Consider the following 13,214-nt stretch of genomic DNA (forward strand, 5'->3'; position numbering starts at 1 on the left):
TAGGACATCACATAATAAAAGGGGAAAACCCAAACCCCAAGTCCTTCCATGAAGGCCCTAATATCCTTTCTTTGTTAATGGGCCCAAAGTCCATGTACAAAAATCATTAATGGGCCTCTTGGCCCAATAAGGCCCTACCATATCATTAATGGCCCAAAACAGATAAAATGGCCCAATATTACTAAAATGCAACAAGGTCCAATAACCAAATGAGGCCCAACAGATCAAGTCCCAAAACAGATTCAAGCCCATCTGCGATGTGTACGCTTAGTGTACCTCCCTGGTACGGGTAGCGTACTGGGGCTCAAAGACTTATGCCCAACGTACTAACATATTAATCACTTTTTCCATTAAGTGTTTAATACGTGAGTCTTTTACGTCCAAAAGTCAGATCTAAGCTTATTAAGACGACCTAGGGCATAAAGTTGGCAACTTTATGCCCATGCATGCCTCATATGCTCCCAATACCCACATTAAGACCTTTCTAAGGTTCTTAACCCATGCATGAGGTCAAAATACCCACCAAGACTCCATTTTTATGTTGCAAAAGTAGGGATGAGCAGAAATAGCGGGTACCTGCTTTCGGAACTGGAACTGCCTCGGAATCGCCAGTTCTGGAACTGGAACTGCCTTAAGCGGTTCCGGTTCCTGTTCTCAAAGTTTTGGAACTGCCTAAAGCGGTTCTGGTTCCAATTCTTATTTTTTTCAAAACCGCTACCCGCTGGATTACCGCCGGTTCCGGTTCCAATACTGGGTACCCAGAACCGCCGTTATCCGGAACAGGTACCGGCGGGTACCCGCATTTTCTAAATAAAATTAAATATATTTTTAATTTATATAATGGTGATTTTGTTTTAAAAAAATAATAACTTTATTTACTTTTAGGTCTAAGTGTTTCTACTTCTAGGGTTTTCATTCTAAAAAAACGCCGACCTTGAACTCTTCAGTCTTCACTCTCGTTCTACACTTCTACTCTCAGTCTCGTTCCATCGCAACTTCCTGTTCAATCATTGGCCTTACCTGCTCAATCGATGGTTCAATCTACAAAGACAACTCTATATTTATCTTTAAGGTCAGTTCATCGATTACTTGAAATTTTGATTATTGCATCTCTATATTTAACCAGAACCTGCTCAATCCCCATCATCAATCATCTTCTTCATCAAATCAGTACTATACTTCTACTAGGCTTGCTCGATTCTTCACATCTCTTCCTTCTGACACATCCATGGCATCCGACAAGTCAACACCGCCTCTTACTGTCGATTCCCTCAACCCAAAGGTCATTTCATTGCTTCTCATTTATGTTTTTCACTTTGTTCATCGCTTGATCTTGTTTGTTTTAGTTCGATTACTTGAGCTTTATGCAATTTAAATCTTAACGCCTTAATCGGAGTTCGGTACAAGATAACTGTTTAATTTTTATTTTTGATTTCGAAGATTAATCCAGGGGTTTTAAGTTCAAGTCGATTTAGTCCCTTTTACTGTTTCTATAACACCAAAAAGGAAAGGTTAGCTAGAATGTCCTTTGTACTATTTTTTCCCCTTTATTTCCAGGTCTTGAAATGTGAGTATGCTGTATGTGGTGAAATTGTCTCTCTGGCTCAGGTAATGTAATGAACTGGATTCACTAAAAACCGTATTAAATAAGCATGTCAGGGATGTATATATCGGGGAAATCATTAATAATGAGTATATTTATAGAAAAATTTCCATCTTTTTAATCAATATATGCATTCAAGTATACTAATTTGCATATATTAAACTTACAGTGCTGATTCCATAGAATGAGCATGGCGGTTTCTTGATTAAATTCTTGGTAGAGCTAATGGTTCATATAGTCACAGGGGTAAGACAGGAAATGCAGTTTAAGGGTTTAAGGAAATGCACTATATCTTTTTTGAAAATGTTTTGGATACAAGAAAGATAATAGGGCAATGCATAATGAATTTTCAGGTTCCTTATTATCTTGATGAAGCAACATGGTGGGGAGTTGAGGTCTTTGAACTGAAGAAGCAACTGGAAACTGCTAGACAAAAGGGTATTACTGTTAGAGCCCTTTTTTTCATTAATCCAGGAAACCCAAATGCCCAGGTAAATCTATATTAGTTTTTAAACACTGATAAATGTGTTTTCTCTATGTTATGATAATTAATTTCTAGTTTTTTTCTTTCTAAATATGTGTAGGTTCTTACTGAAGAGAACCAACGAGACATTGTTGAGTTCTGCAAGAAAGAAGGTCGTGTTCTTCTAGTTGATGAGATAAATAATGTTACAAGAATCCCCCCGGACTTTTATTGGAATTTTAGTAAAAGCATGATTAAGTAGGGTGACATTCACCATTCATGTACATTTTGCAGGTTTATCAGGAAAACATTTATGTCCCTGAAAAGCAGTTTCGCTCTTTTAAGAAAGTTGCTTGTTCAATGGGATATGGTGACAAGGATATTCCCTGGGTTTATTTTCAGTCAATGTCTAAAGGTATTATCTTTTAGTGAATATGAAATAGTATTGATGATATGAAGAGAGGGGTGCAAAGGTCAGTTAGTTAATTCAATTGTTAATTTATTTGCAATTCTTAGTTTCTTGATAGTTCTTAATTTCTTTTTCCTTCACATATTGAAACTACAGACATTGGAAGATGCACTGAATGGCTTAGAGGGTGTTACCTGCAACAAAGCAGAAGGTGCAATGTATCTTTTCCCACAAGTTAAGATGCCAAATAAGACCATAAAAGAGGTAGGGAAAGCTAAAAAAGCTCTGGATGCATATTATGCAGTTCGCCTTAAGGGTTTTGTAATTGGCATCAGGGTATGAAGGGATTGCGCGACACCATTGCTGCTGTTTTGTGTTGTTTTGCTGTTTTGAGACTATTTATGTTTTGTTGTTGTGTAGTTTGTTGTTGACTTGTTAAATTCCACTTGTTGCTGTTTTAAGATCAAGTTTTTTTTAATTGTTTAGTTTATATCCTGGACTCCTATTGCTTATTTCAATGGGACATATATAAAATAAAAAACTTTAATATTTAAAAAGTCGGGTACCCGAAACCGGTCCTGGCGGTTCCGGGAGCGGTTCCAAATTTCTAGGAACCGGTGTAAGCGGTTCTGGTTCCAATACCAATAATTTCAGAACCACCGGTTCTGGGAGCGGGTCCAGTTCCAGCTAAAATAGGCGGATACCCGGTTATGCTCATCCCTATGCAAAAGGACCAAAGGACCTCATATATGACATTTCCATCCTCTGGAGTTGCTTAACTCACAAGAGGAGGTCCTAATTCAACTAAAGGGACAAAAATAGAAAACCCTAGCTAGATCTAGTGATTTAAGTGGAAAGGTGCAAGCTTTATACCTCCAGAAGCTCCTCAAGGTCGACAATATGCAGATTCTTGAAGCCAAATGACACTCCAAGCTTCCTTGACAACTTCTTCTTCTTGGATGAACACTAAAAGGACCACAAATGGACTCTCAAAGCTCAAAACGTACTCACAAATGATATTAGGGTTTTTAGAGACGTTTGAAGTTAAAGGAGGCTGTTAAGGGTGAGGCTCTGAAGAGTTAAAGGTGTTTATATAGGTCTCAAGTCCGGATTTTAGGGTTTGAACATCCGACACATATGCCCAATGTACGTGCTGCCCCTCAGTGATCCTCCTTGCCAAGTACGCTAAGCGTACTTAAGGGTCTCATATGATATATTGAAATACTTCAAGGGCTACAAGGTCATACCTGATTTGGAGTGTTACACCAAGGATTACAAATGAGATGTGAATAACCATGCAAACCCGCTTGACAACATCGATGTAATTTATCATCTCAAATTAATATGCCGGTAAACCACACTCGCTTCAATAACAATGATGATTTTCAATTTTTCCATCAATCATCTGTATAGTTACAAATTAGTTTGTCGGTTAACTACGCAAGCTCCACTAACGACATATAAAGAGTGATATTTGTTTTCATCGATTAGCATACATTTCACATTTTATCCTAAAGTAACTAGAGTTAGGATTTGTATAAAATGTTTTAGTACTTTAATAACATCACACTTTTAAGAGGTTATGTCCTATCAACCTGTTCGGCTAACGATCCTCCACCACGCAAGGAAGTTGTGAGTGAGAATAGACACTTATTCAACGGTCATTTTATAGGGGTTTTCTTATACCCCCTTATGGTATGACTTCGTGAATGAGGCCTACCAACGATTGATTAACTTGTCTTATACATATTATATATCAAATATTTAATCATATATAGTATAAAGTGTATTTTAAATCTTTTCAATATAGGAGGTTCAAACATTAATTATCTAAATTATCTTATAGTGAATTAATTAATTTAAACCTAGATGAATTCATTATTATCCTTTAATTATTCTTATAATTAAATTAATTATTCAATTCATAAGAGATAATTCAATTTAATTTATATAATTTAAAATTATCAATTAAGGATATATCCTAATATTTAGGTTTTATTAATTATCACACAAGATATTCGAAATTCAGAATCAAGTAGAATTAATTCAGGATAATTACCAAAAATAATATCATAAGTCAGATTAGGAAGATAATAACTGAAAATATGGAAAATAGATTCTTACGCCGTGACAGAAGCATTGTCACATCGTGAGAACAATCTTTTTGCAAAAACAAGGTTTAGTTCGTTCATCTCATGTGCAATCAATGTTTGATAAGCCAAAGCTCTGATACCACTAATGAGTTTTGTAGAAAACAAAATTTGACAATGCGGAAAACAATTAATAGTTAATAGGGTACATGCATCCTATAAAAGATCTATGTCATACACCTTGATAGCAACGTATAATGAACAACTACACCAAGCATAACCCCAATGTAATTCGAAAAATAAAAAGTATAGAGTTACATACCTTTTGATTTGTTATTATAAACAAACCACACAAATCCTTGTAGTTGTAGAGCTTGAAAAACTTAGCACCAAAGAGATGATGGCTCTAATGGTTTATACCTAAACCCTAGCAACAAGAACACAAGAGGAGAGAGGGGAAGGGAGGAAAAAATCAGCCCTCTTGAAGACTTGGAAGAGTGGAAGAAAACTAGAGGCCTTAGGGTCCTATTTATAGCTGATAAGGAGATAATATCTTAAATATGACAATAATCCAACTTCTTAATTATCAATAAGCAACATTCTTAAAACCCTAATGCCCTAGGAAAAACCAGCCATGCAATGAGGGTTCTAGAATTCCTATCTTGTTCAACTATTGAATAATTACAGCTTACTCCCTCTACTTCTAATTAATTATAATTAACCCGAAATTAATTCCAATTAATTTTTGATTAATTCTAAATTAATTGTAACTATTTCTAACTAATATATTAACTATATAATATATTAGTAAATTATCCTCTTTCTCCAAATGAATTTTTCTTAGTTGCTAGTTTTGAGGGCAACCCAAAAAGGATTGTGCTTTTATATCAAGAATATACCAATTTAGTTATTGGCTTAGACACCCTAATCCAACAATAACAAAAATGTAGACTACCTAGAATTGACTCCTATGCAGTAAACATGAAAGACATGCAACTGAGAAGTAGACTTTTAGGATTTACTCCTATAAAGCAAAGAATGGCGAAGTAACGAGATATGACGCTATGCATGGGGCCTTACATATGTCAACAGGTGGTACAAATAGTTGAAGAGTGTTCTCTCAATACCACTATATTGAATTAAGACATAGTATACCTTACAGAGTAGGGACTATTCTAGAAGGAACACATATTTGGAAGTAGAGTTCAAAGAGAAGCAAGAAAAAAGCTAAGATATGCTAGATCAAGCATATGAGCAAAAAGAATCTTTGAAGAGGAATCTTATAGTTTCTAGTACATGTTTGGTAAAACACATGGTTGTTATTAGAGCACTTAATAAAGAGGTTGAAATCCTAGTGGAGTCTAGGAAAATTTATTGCATGTTCCCATTTGGACACATACATATATGCTAATTTGTTTTATGGTTTTCATATGTGCTAATGATAGTATAGGCATGTACTACCAGAAGCACATGAATCATACTTGGATCAGGAAGAGACGCAAGGTTGCTAAGGCACTGGTAGTTGAGTATGTTTTGTTTGTTTCTGTTATTACCATCAATATAGTGATGACTAGGAAAATAGTTTCTGATTCAGACCTTAGTGGTCATTGAGTCCAAGTAATATAAATTTGTGAAGTGAGGTAATTGGTTTAGAGAACAATGTCCCATGTAATAAATGATTTTAGTTGGTAAATGTGAGATTGAAGAAGGAGATGATCAAAGGGATCAACATAAGTAATGCAACCTTCGTTAGGGCTGAGCAACCAGTAGCTAGAAATGCTACCTACTATGATGTGATTGTACCACATTAGAACATGAATGAAGTTTTCCTTCTTGTTAATGTTTAACTTATAGAAACAAGAGTCTAGTTTATTGCACTATGCAATAGAAGGTCATTAGAATGTGGTCATTCAGTCTGTTAATGTGACCAAAGTAAATACCTTATCGTCGGTTAAGATTGCAACCCAATTTAGAAAGGTGAAATAGTCTATGATAAAAGTGAAGTTTATGACTCAAGAGTAAGGACTGAAGTTCCATTAGTGGATAAAAGAAAAAGTATAGGTTCAAGTGCCACCATCAGCAGATAGGTTCAAACCTATTGATTTTCGCTTACGACGCCACGGAAGATGCAAACATTGTAGCTAGTACATAATGATGCATGCAAGTGTCTTTCATGTATTTTATCCAAACGCTTCAAGAAATGATCGAAAAGATCGTTGCAAGAAGATCAATTGGAGTGTGATAAGGTTAATTTTCCTGTACAAGAGGAAGAATAATATTGAGTTCAACAACCTTCCCATAAAAGGCATGCATTGGCCACAAGATTTGGCTCCCTATCATGAAGACTTTTATGATGATGATGTTAAGAATGAAACAAGCCAAAGCAGGGTAAGCCACACCATGTCACGTTATGGCATAAACCATTGTGATTTTATTAGAAGTTTATTGATATAACACTTGTGTAAGCTTGGTATACTTAATATAAATATATAATTATGTTTTTTCAATGGCTAACTTACTCACTTCTAAATCTGCTCCTAAGTCCACATATTTCAGTTTCAAACAAGACACGAACCCTTATCTTATTGATTGAGCAATATATTTTTGATATACAACTTTTAATGTTGCTAGGCAACATGCTATTTGGTAAATCTAAATTCTTTTTTTATAGGTTCAAGTTGATCATTATGATTGAGTAATAGTAGAATATATATATATATATATATATATATATATATATATATATATATATATATATATATATATTTATATATTAAATTATATGAAAAATTGATGCTTTAAAAAATTCATGAGCTCATTGCCATGACTCGTAAAGTTTGAGACTTAACATTTCTACCACACCACATGTCATTTAAGTTAGAACTTTGTTTGAAATAAAGCATTCCGAACTATGAAATCTGAAAAATGTTTCCAAAATGTAGAAAAAACATTGGAAAACCTTATAAAAAAGGTTATCGTAGTTGAAACACATTATGTTATACGAGCATAAAAGCTACCATTTCATTGTAAAATTGATGGTTCCAAACAAGTCTCGGGTCGAAAGAGATTTATTAACAGTATTAGATCTGAATAAAAAGTAAGCAATTTTTATATGTCCGAATCCGAACTATCCATATTTTAGATATAATTTTTTTTTGAAAATACCAAAAAAGTGTTAAATACTTATATTTTAGAATATTATGTATTCCTTTTGTGAATATTCATATAATTTAAGATATAATAATCTAAGTAAATTAAAATTTTATTTTTATCAATAAAATATTCTAAGACTGCATTGATATGGCCTCTCATCTATCAAGTTTAATGTTATGTTTATATATTACTAGGCGAATGCCCGCGCGTTGCGCATTGGGATAATTATTTAGTTAATATGATTATATATGGTTTAATGTATTGTGAATAAGCCATACATAAAACTTGTATGCAATTAAATAACATGTATATTTTTTGATTTATAGATTTTTTTATCATAATAAATAATGAAATTTTTTTACTATTAGTTTAAAATTTTAAATATAATTTTTATGTACACAGTAGTATCTAATGTAATTAGTTGATGATTGATTAGATATGGATTCTCATTTGTGGTCGTCTATTTATGTTGAACCTCATAAAAATACATATTTAACGACTTTTGTTAGTTTACTATTGAATAAAAAATGGTGTCGTATTTTAAGTAAATATTAAAAATCTCATTCTCAATCTATTTTAAGATAGTGACATATTTTAACTTAATATAAAAAATCATATTCTAGAACTAATGAAAAGAAAAAACGGAGCCAAAATTTTTAACTATAATAAAGTTGATTCCAACTAAAAAGTGCTCAATCGAAGATAATATCATTCAATAAACATCATAAGATATTATGTTATATTCAAATTACAGACATCATTTTTGTAAGAGTCATTCAAAATATATGAGACTATAGTGCCTAATACAACAATGTAATAACCAAATGACCCTAACATATTTTAAATGAAATATAATTATAATATATTATATATGCAACTAAATTTCTGCACAACATGTGAGATTTGTCTACTATATGGTATTCTTCTAATATATTATATTATACTATAAACATTATATTTGGAAAACCACTTTGAGTTTTATTGTAGTTTATAACATTAAATTTGTGATGGGTTGTATTTGATACACATTTGTGTATTTATATCTATATTATATATTTAAATCAAATCTTATATAAACATCCAACCTAAATATTCATCTTCAAGTTTTCTTTCTTCGCCATGTAAACAAACTTTTGTTATAAACCCAAAAATGGAATAAAAAACATTTAATTGTAAGATCATGATATATTGTATTTTGATTGGGGCTTGTACAAAACATGCATGAGCATATATTATTAATTTATCTCTTGTTTTAGGTAATTCGAATAAAATAGCTTCAAATCCGACGTATTAAACGGATTACCCATTTACTAAAGTCTAAAACCCAAAAACTCAAACATGTTCTAATACCATACAAATGCATGAGGTTTTAGCAAATTATTATCTCATATGAATTACCATTGATTATGTGTGATTAATTATTAAGAAGGTGAAAAGGTTTGGCGGTTTCAAATGCATGAGGTTTTAGCAAATTATTGTGGGGGGTTTCAAATGCATGACAATCAAGGGAAAATGCAAACTTTATAAGTATGTAAGATAAAACAATAATTAATCTATAATAAAATTAAAAATATAATAGTTTATGATCAACAATTGAAATTAATATCTGTCTTTTTTTTTTCTAATAAATGAAACCTAAAAATGACATGTGTTAGTTTTTTAAAATGTCTCTTTGACACGTGACATTGTTTTATGATTTTTATTATTATTATTTTTTTTTGTTAACAAATCAAAATTCAATTCAAATTTTGAAATATAAAATCATATCCTAATAACATTATTATATTTATTTTTACTTAACAAATTAATTCATAATTACTTACGATCGACAATATTTTGGGTTTTTTTTGACATATATTATTTTTTGTATCAATATAAAAATTTTAAATATACTAACTATGGTTTCTACGGGTTATAACCTAGTATGAAATAAAAATAAAAAGAAATGTATAAAATAAAAGCAAAAACAAAACAATGAAAATGTGTTAGAAAATTTGAATCGGTCAAAGTAACATTCTCCCTAATTTGACATTTCTCACCCTATTTAGGCATGCGATTAGTATTTTCAAAAACAGTTTATAACTTTTGATTTGTTATTTTTTAACAGCTTTTGATTTGCTACATAATTAAAATTCAAAATCATAAAATAATATACTTAAAAATTATTTCTATTATCTAAATATTTTCTATTACGAAAATTAAAAAAAAAAATCCTCATATTTTTTATTTATACTTATCTTATTTTGCTACTCATATAAAATCTGATATATGAAATCAATAAATTTTTTTATTTTATAATATATTTTTTTTATTTTAACATTTATCTTGATCTAATAAATAAAAAGATGAGTTAAAAAAAGGATATTTGATTCCTCTTTAAAATCACAAATCTCATTCAAGTGTACAAGTACAAGTTCTTTGTTCTACATAAGTTAGTTTTCTCATGAGGACGGGAGGATGAGGACGGGAGGATGTATATGAATCAAGAAATATGAGTTACGATATTTTAAATGATTTTAAACCCATTCAATTATCGGGAGTGACACGAGTTCAAGACATATTCATTACTAATAACATGTGAAATTAAAAAGAAACATCATTATGACTAAAACAATAATAATAAAATTGCAATAACATTAACATCAGAACAAAACTAATTTGATGCCACTACACTATATGTCAAACATAACAAAGATAAATCAAAACCATCTTCGATTATAAACATAAAAAGTTCATCATAAAACATACTTAATCGGACATATATAAAATAAAACCTAAATGAATGTACTTAAAAACATGGAGTTCTGAACCCTCTTCCCTCTCTACTCTCATCAGTATTTATACTTGTCCATGGGCTTGACTTAGTTGGGGGCACGATTCGACCATCCACAAATAAAGAGTTAGATGTCTCCCCAAAAGGTTGAGCTAGTGTGAGCTCATCGGCTCCATAAATAAGGGGACTACGTTGGCCTTGTCTGTGAACTTGATCTGCTCTTCTTTCCACTTCAAGAAAGTGACCAAGGGGTACGACGTTATTAGTAGATACGTCAATGACATCGAACCTTTCTCTTTGGCATAAACAAAAACCAAAACACCAAGATTTTAATTTAGGGTTTGATTTTGTTTTGGTTCCTAAAGATGGTGTTCTAGAAATCATTCTTCCTCTACTTAGGGATCTTCTTGAGAACTCTACAATGCTGGAAACACCCATGATGTTCCCTAGAGTAATGCTCCTATCGTGAAAGAAAGATCCTGTAGACTACATATGGCATATATCAACGTCACTTCATCAGAATACTTATGAATTTAAACTCATTATCATTTTGTATATAATTAGTACTTATTTTGTTAATTTAGAATTTGTTATTTATTTTCAAGTAGGAAATATGTAATATAAACTTAAAAATATCGTTATAATAAAACATCACATCATTTTAACAAAGAAATAAATGAAACTTATTTATTAAAAATAACCATAAAACAATTTTCAAGAAACAGTCAGAATCCCACTTCATGTCTCAATGTGTAAAAGTAATTGGTCATATACTTTAATCTTGCACCAAAAGAAGCCCTTCCCAAATGAGCCAAGCTATTAAAAGACAAAATGAATTACATATTACATTAATTTAATCTACTAAACCCACGATTCCTGATATATATATATTAACCCTTCTCTTAAAACGTGTCCTAGGCATTGCAACTAGTACTCTCTGCATTTATATAGTTGTGCCTCACCATGAAAATGAAAATATTTTCTTATAATAATGAGACTACATTGAATTCAAATAAAAGACCATGTTCAACAAACCATAGCTTGTAATTTTCATATAAATAAATTAAACATCCAGTAAGAACTATATAAAACAACTAATTTATCACTCCATTATTAGCACATTTCCCTTAACCACTACTTTTCGATCCATTTGATTTTAATTACTTTTTTGAAATTCATAAGATGATACATTCAGATATATTCGTTATATAATTTGTCTTTCTTACAAAAGCATCATAATCTGTAAGAAAATAAATAATTGAACGATTCATTAGAATTACAAACCTACGAGTGGTACAAAAGATGCTGAGACATGCTACTGACTCCTACGTACCAGTCTCAATTATTTTTCGATACAATAATGCTTCAATCCACTTTGATATGTGATGAATTTAAAATTGAATAAAAATCATATATAGTTAATTAAAGTTTTGCATCAGTAGAATCAGATACATGTCTCTTAATCTGAAATAAAATATCTAAATTGTTTAGACAGTATATTTAAATTACATTGTCTTAGACATTCACTACTCTTTCGAGATTACTAGTTTATGAGGCTCATATAAACGATTCTCCTTTGTCAAAAAATGGGTATAACAACTCTTTCACAAGAAAAGATTAGACTGGGATTAAATCTGAGTTTTTCATGCAAGATTGTTAGATTCCGATCGATTGATGCGCACTAACTCCTAAAAATAGATTGAAGAGGCCAGAGGCCAGAGGCACATCCCATCATCATCTGATTGGCTTTCTATATACCAGTCTTATTTACTCTAGTAACTTGTATAACATCCATGAAAACAAGTATACTTCCTTGGTTTTAGTAATATCACAACTGGAAAAAGAGCCAAATGGCAGACATACATATGCATACCTGAGTGTCTAAATCTGATGAAGAATCCGAGGAAGACGAAGGAGAGCCACTGAGCAAAGTAGTGAATGAGACAGCATCAGCATGTGTTGTCGATCTAAGATTCAGAGGCTGCAACTGCAACCCTAAAGGCCACCCCCCACCTTCTTCTACCTGCAGTCAAATCAGTCAATTCAAGAAACCCACATACAAATACAATTACCCAGAATCAGAGAATCCCACATGGCTATCAATACCTGTTGACGAGCCATGCATGCACCAGCAACAGCTGTTGCAAGACCTGTACGGGGCTACGCTTGATTCGCGGGGTGATTCAGTCTGATGGACTGATTGAATATGCTTAATTAAGTGAGAAGGGTCATGTCATATGATGCAAAAACCAAAATTTAGCAGATTTTAATGCCGTTTAAAGGGTAAAACATCAGGCAGATTCACTCTCCGAACACATGGTTTCTGGCTTTAAAAAGTAAAGAGGGAGGCAAAGCATGTTGGGAGTCAAAAAGAGGGAGGTATCACCTATCATTACACAAAACCAACTTTAACCTACTTTCATCTAAACTATGGCATCAACAGTCTAGGGTTAGATAATCTATAATTAAAATTATATCCATGCTTTAATATTCGGGATATTAACAAATATGACTACTAGGAATGAAAGAATAAATCAAAATAACTAACTTAATTGCATTTTATAATTTGATTATCTTTTTTGAAAAACTCTATGGTGGTATTTAGGAGTATGGAGATCGTTTTAAAAAAATATCGATTTTTAATTTTGGGCAAAGAAACACTTTTCGGATTCTGAAATATATATATATATATATATATATATATATATATATATATATATATA

At 31.8% G+C, this 13,214-nt stretch overlaps 2 protein-coding genes across 8 annotated transcripts; one reads left to right on the top strand and one right to left on the bottom strand.

Moving 5' to 3' along the window:
- The first annotated feature begins 927 nt into the window (after positions 1-927).
- Positions 928-2,953, top strand: LOC111902231 (alanine aminotransferase 1, mitochondrial). Of its 7 annotated transcripts, none has more exons than XR_006187046.1 (6): positions 928-1,072; positions 1,172-1,608; positions 1,773-1,849; positions 1,957-2,094; positions 2,188-2,539; positions 2,632-2,953. XR_006187046.1 is itself a non-coding variant. In XM_042898187.1 (6 exons), exons 2-5 carry the CDS (start codon positions 1,829-1,831, stop codon positions 2,387-2,389), a joined length of 240 nt encoding a protein of 79 aa, XP_042754121.1. In that variant the 5' UTR covers positions 928-1,072; positions 1,172-1,828; the 3' UTR covers positions 2,390-2,539; positions 2,632-2,953. The 7 variants fall into 7 exon arrangements, 1 of the variants encoding a protein (XP_042754121.1); XR_006187042.1 differs by having other exon boundaries at positions 1,172-1,511; XR_008226431.1 differs by having other exon boundaries at positions 1,172-1,282; positions 1,558-1,849.
- A 7,460-nt stretch (positions 2,954-10,413) lies between these two features.
- LOC111902204 (uncharacterized protein At3g17950) lies at positions 10,414-12,908 on the bottom strand. The gene is made up of 3 exons (XM_023898057.3): positions 12,598-12,908; positions 12,365-12,514; positions 10,414-10,977 (listed from the first exon to the last, which is right to left on the bottom strand). The coding sequence occupies exons 1-3, from the start codon at positions 12,610-12,612 to the stop codon at positions 10,507-10,509; spliced, it is 636 nt and encodes a 211-aa protein (XP_023753825.1). The 5' UTR covers positions 12,613-12,908; the 3' UTR covers positions 10,414-10,506.
- Between the last annotated feature and the right edge of the window lie 306 nt (positions 12,909-13,214).

The sequence above is a fragment of the Lactuca sativa genome, chromosome 9 (genome assembly GCF_002870075.4).
Source record: "Lactuca sativa cultivar Salinas chromosome 9, Lsat_Salinas_v11, whole genome shotgun sequence".
Taxonomy (NCBI): Eukaryota; Viridiplantae; Streptophyta; class Magnoliopsida; order Asterales; family Asteraceae; genus Lactuca; species Lactuca sativa.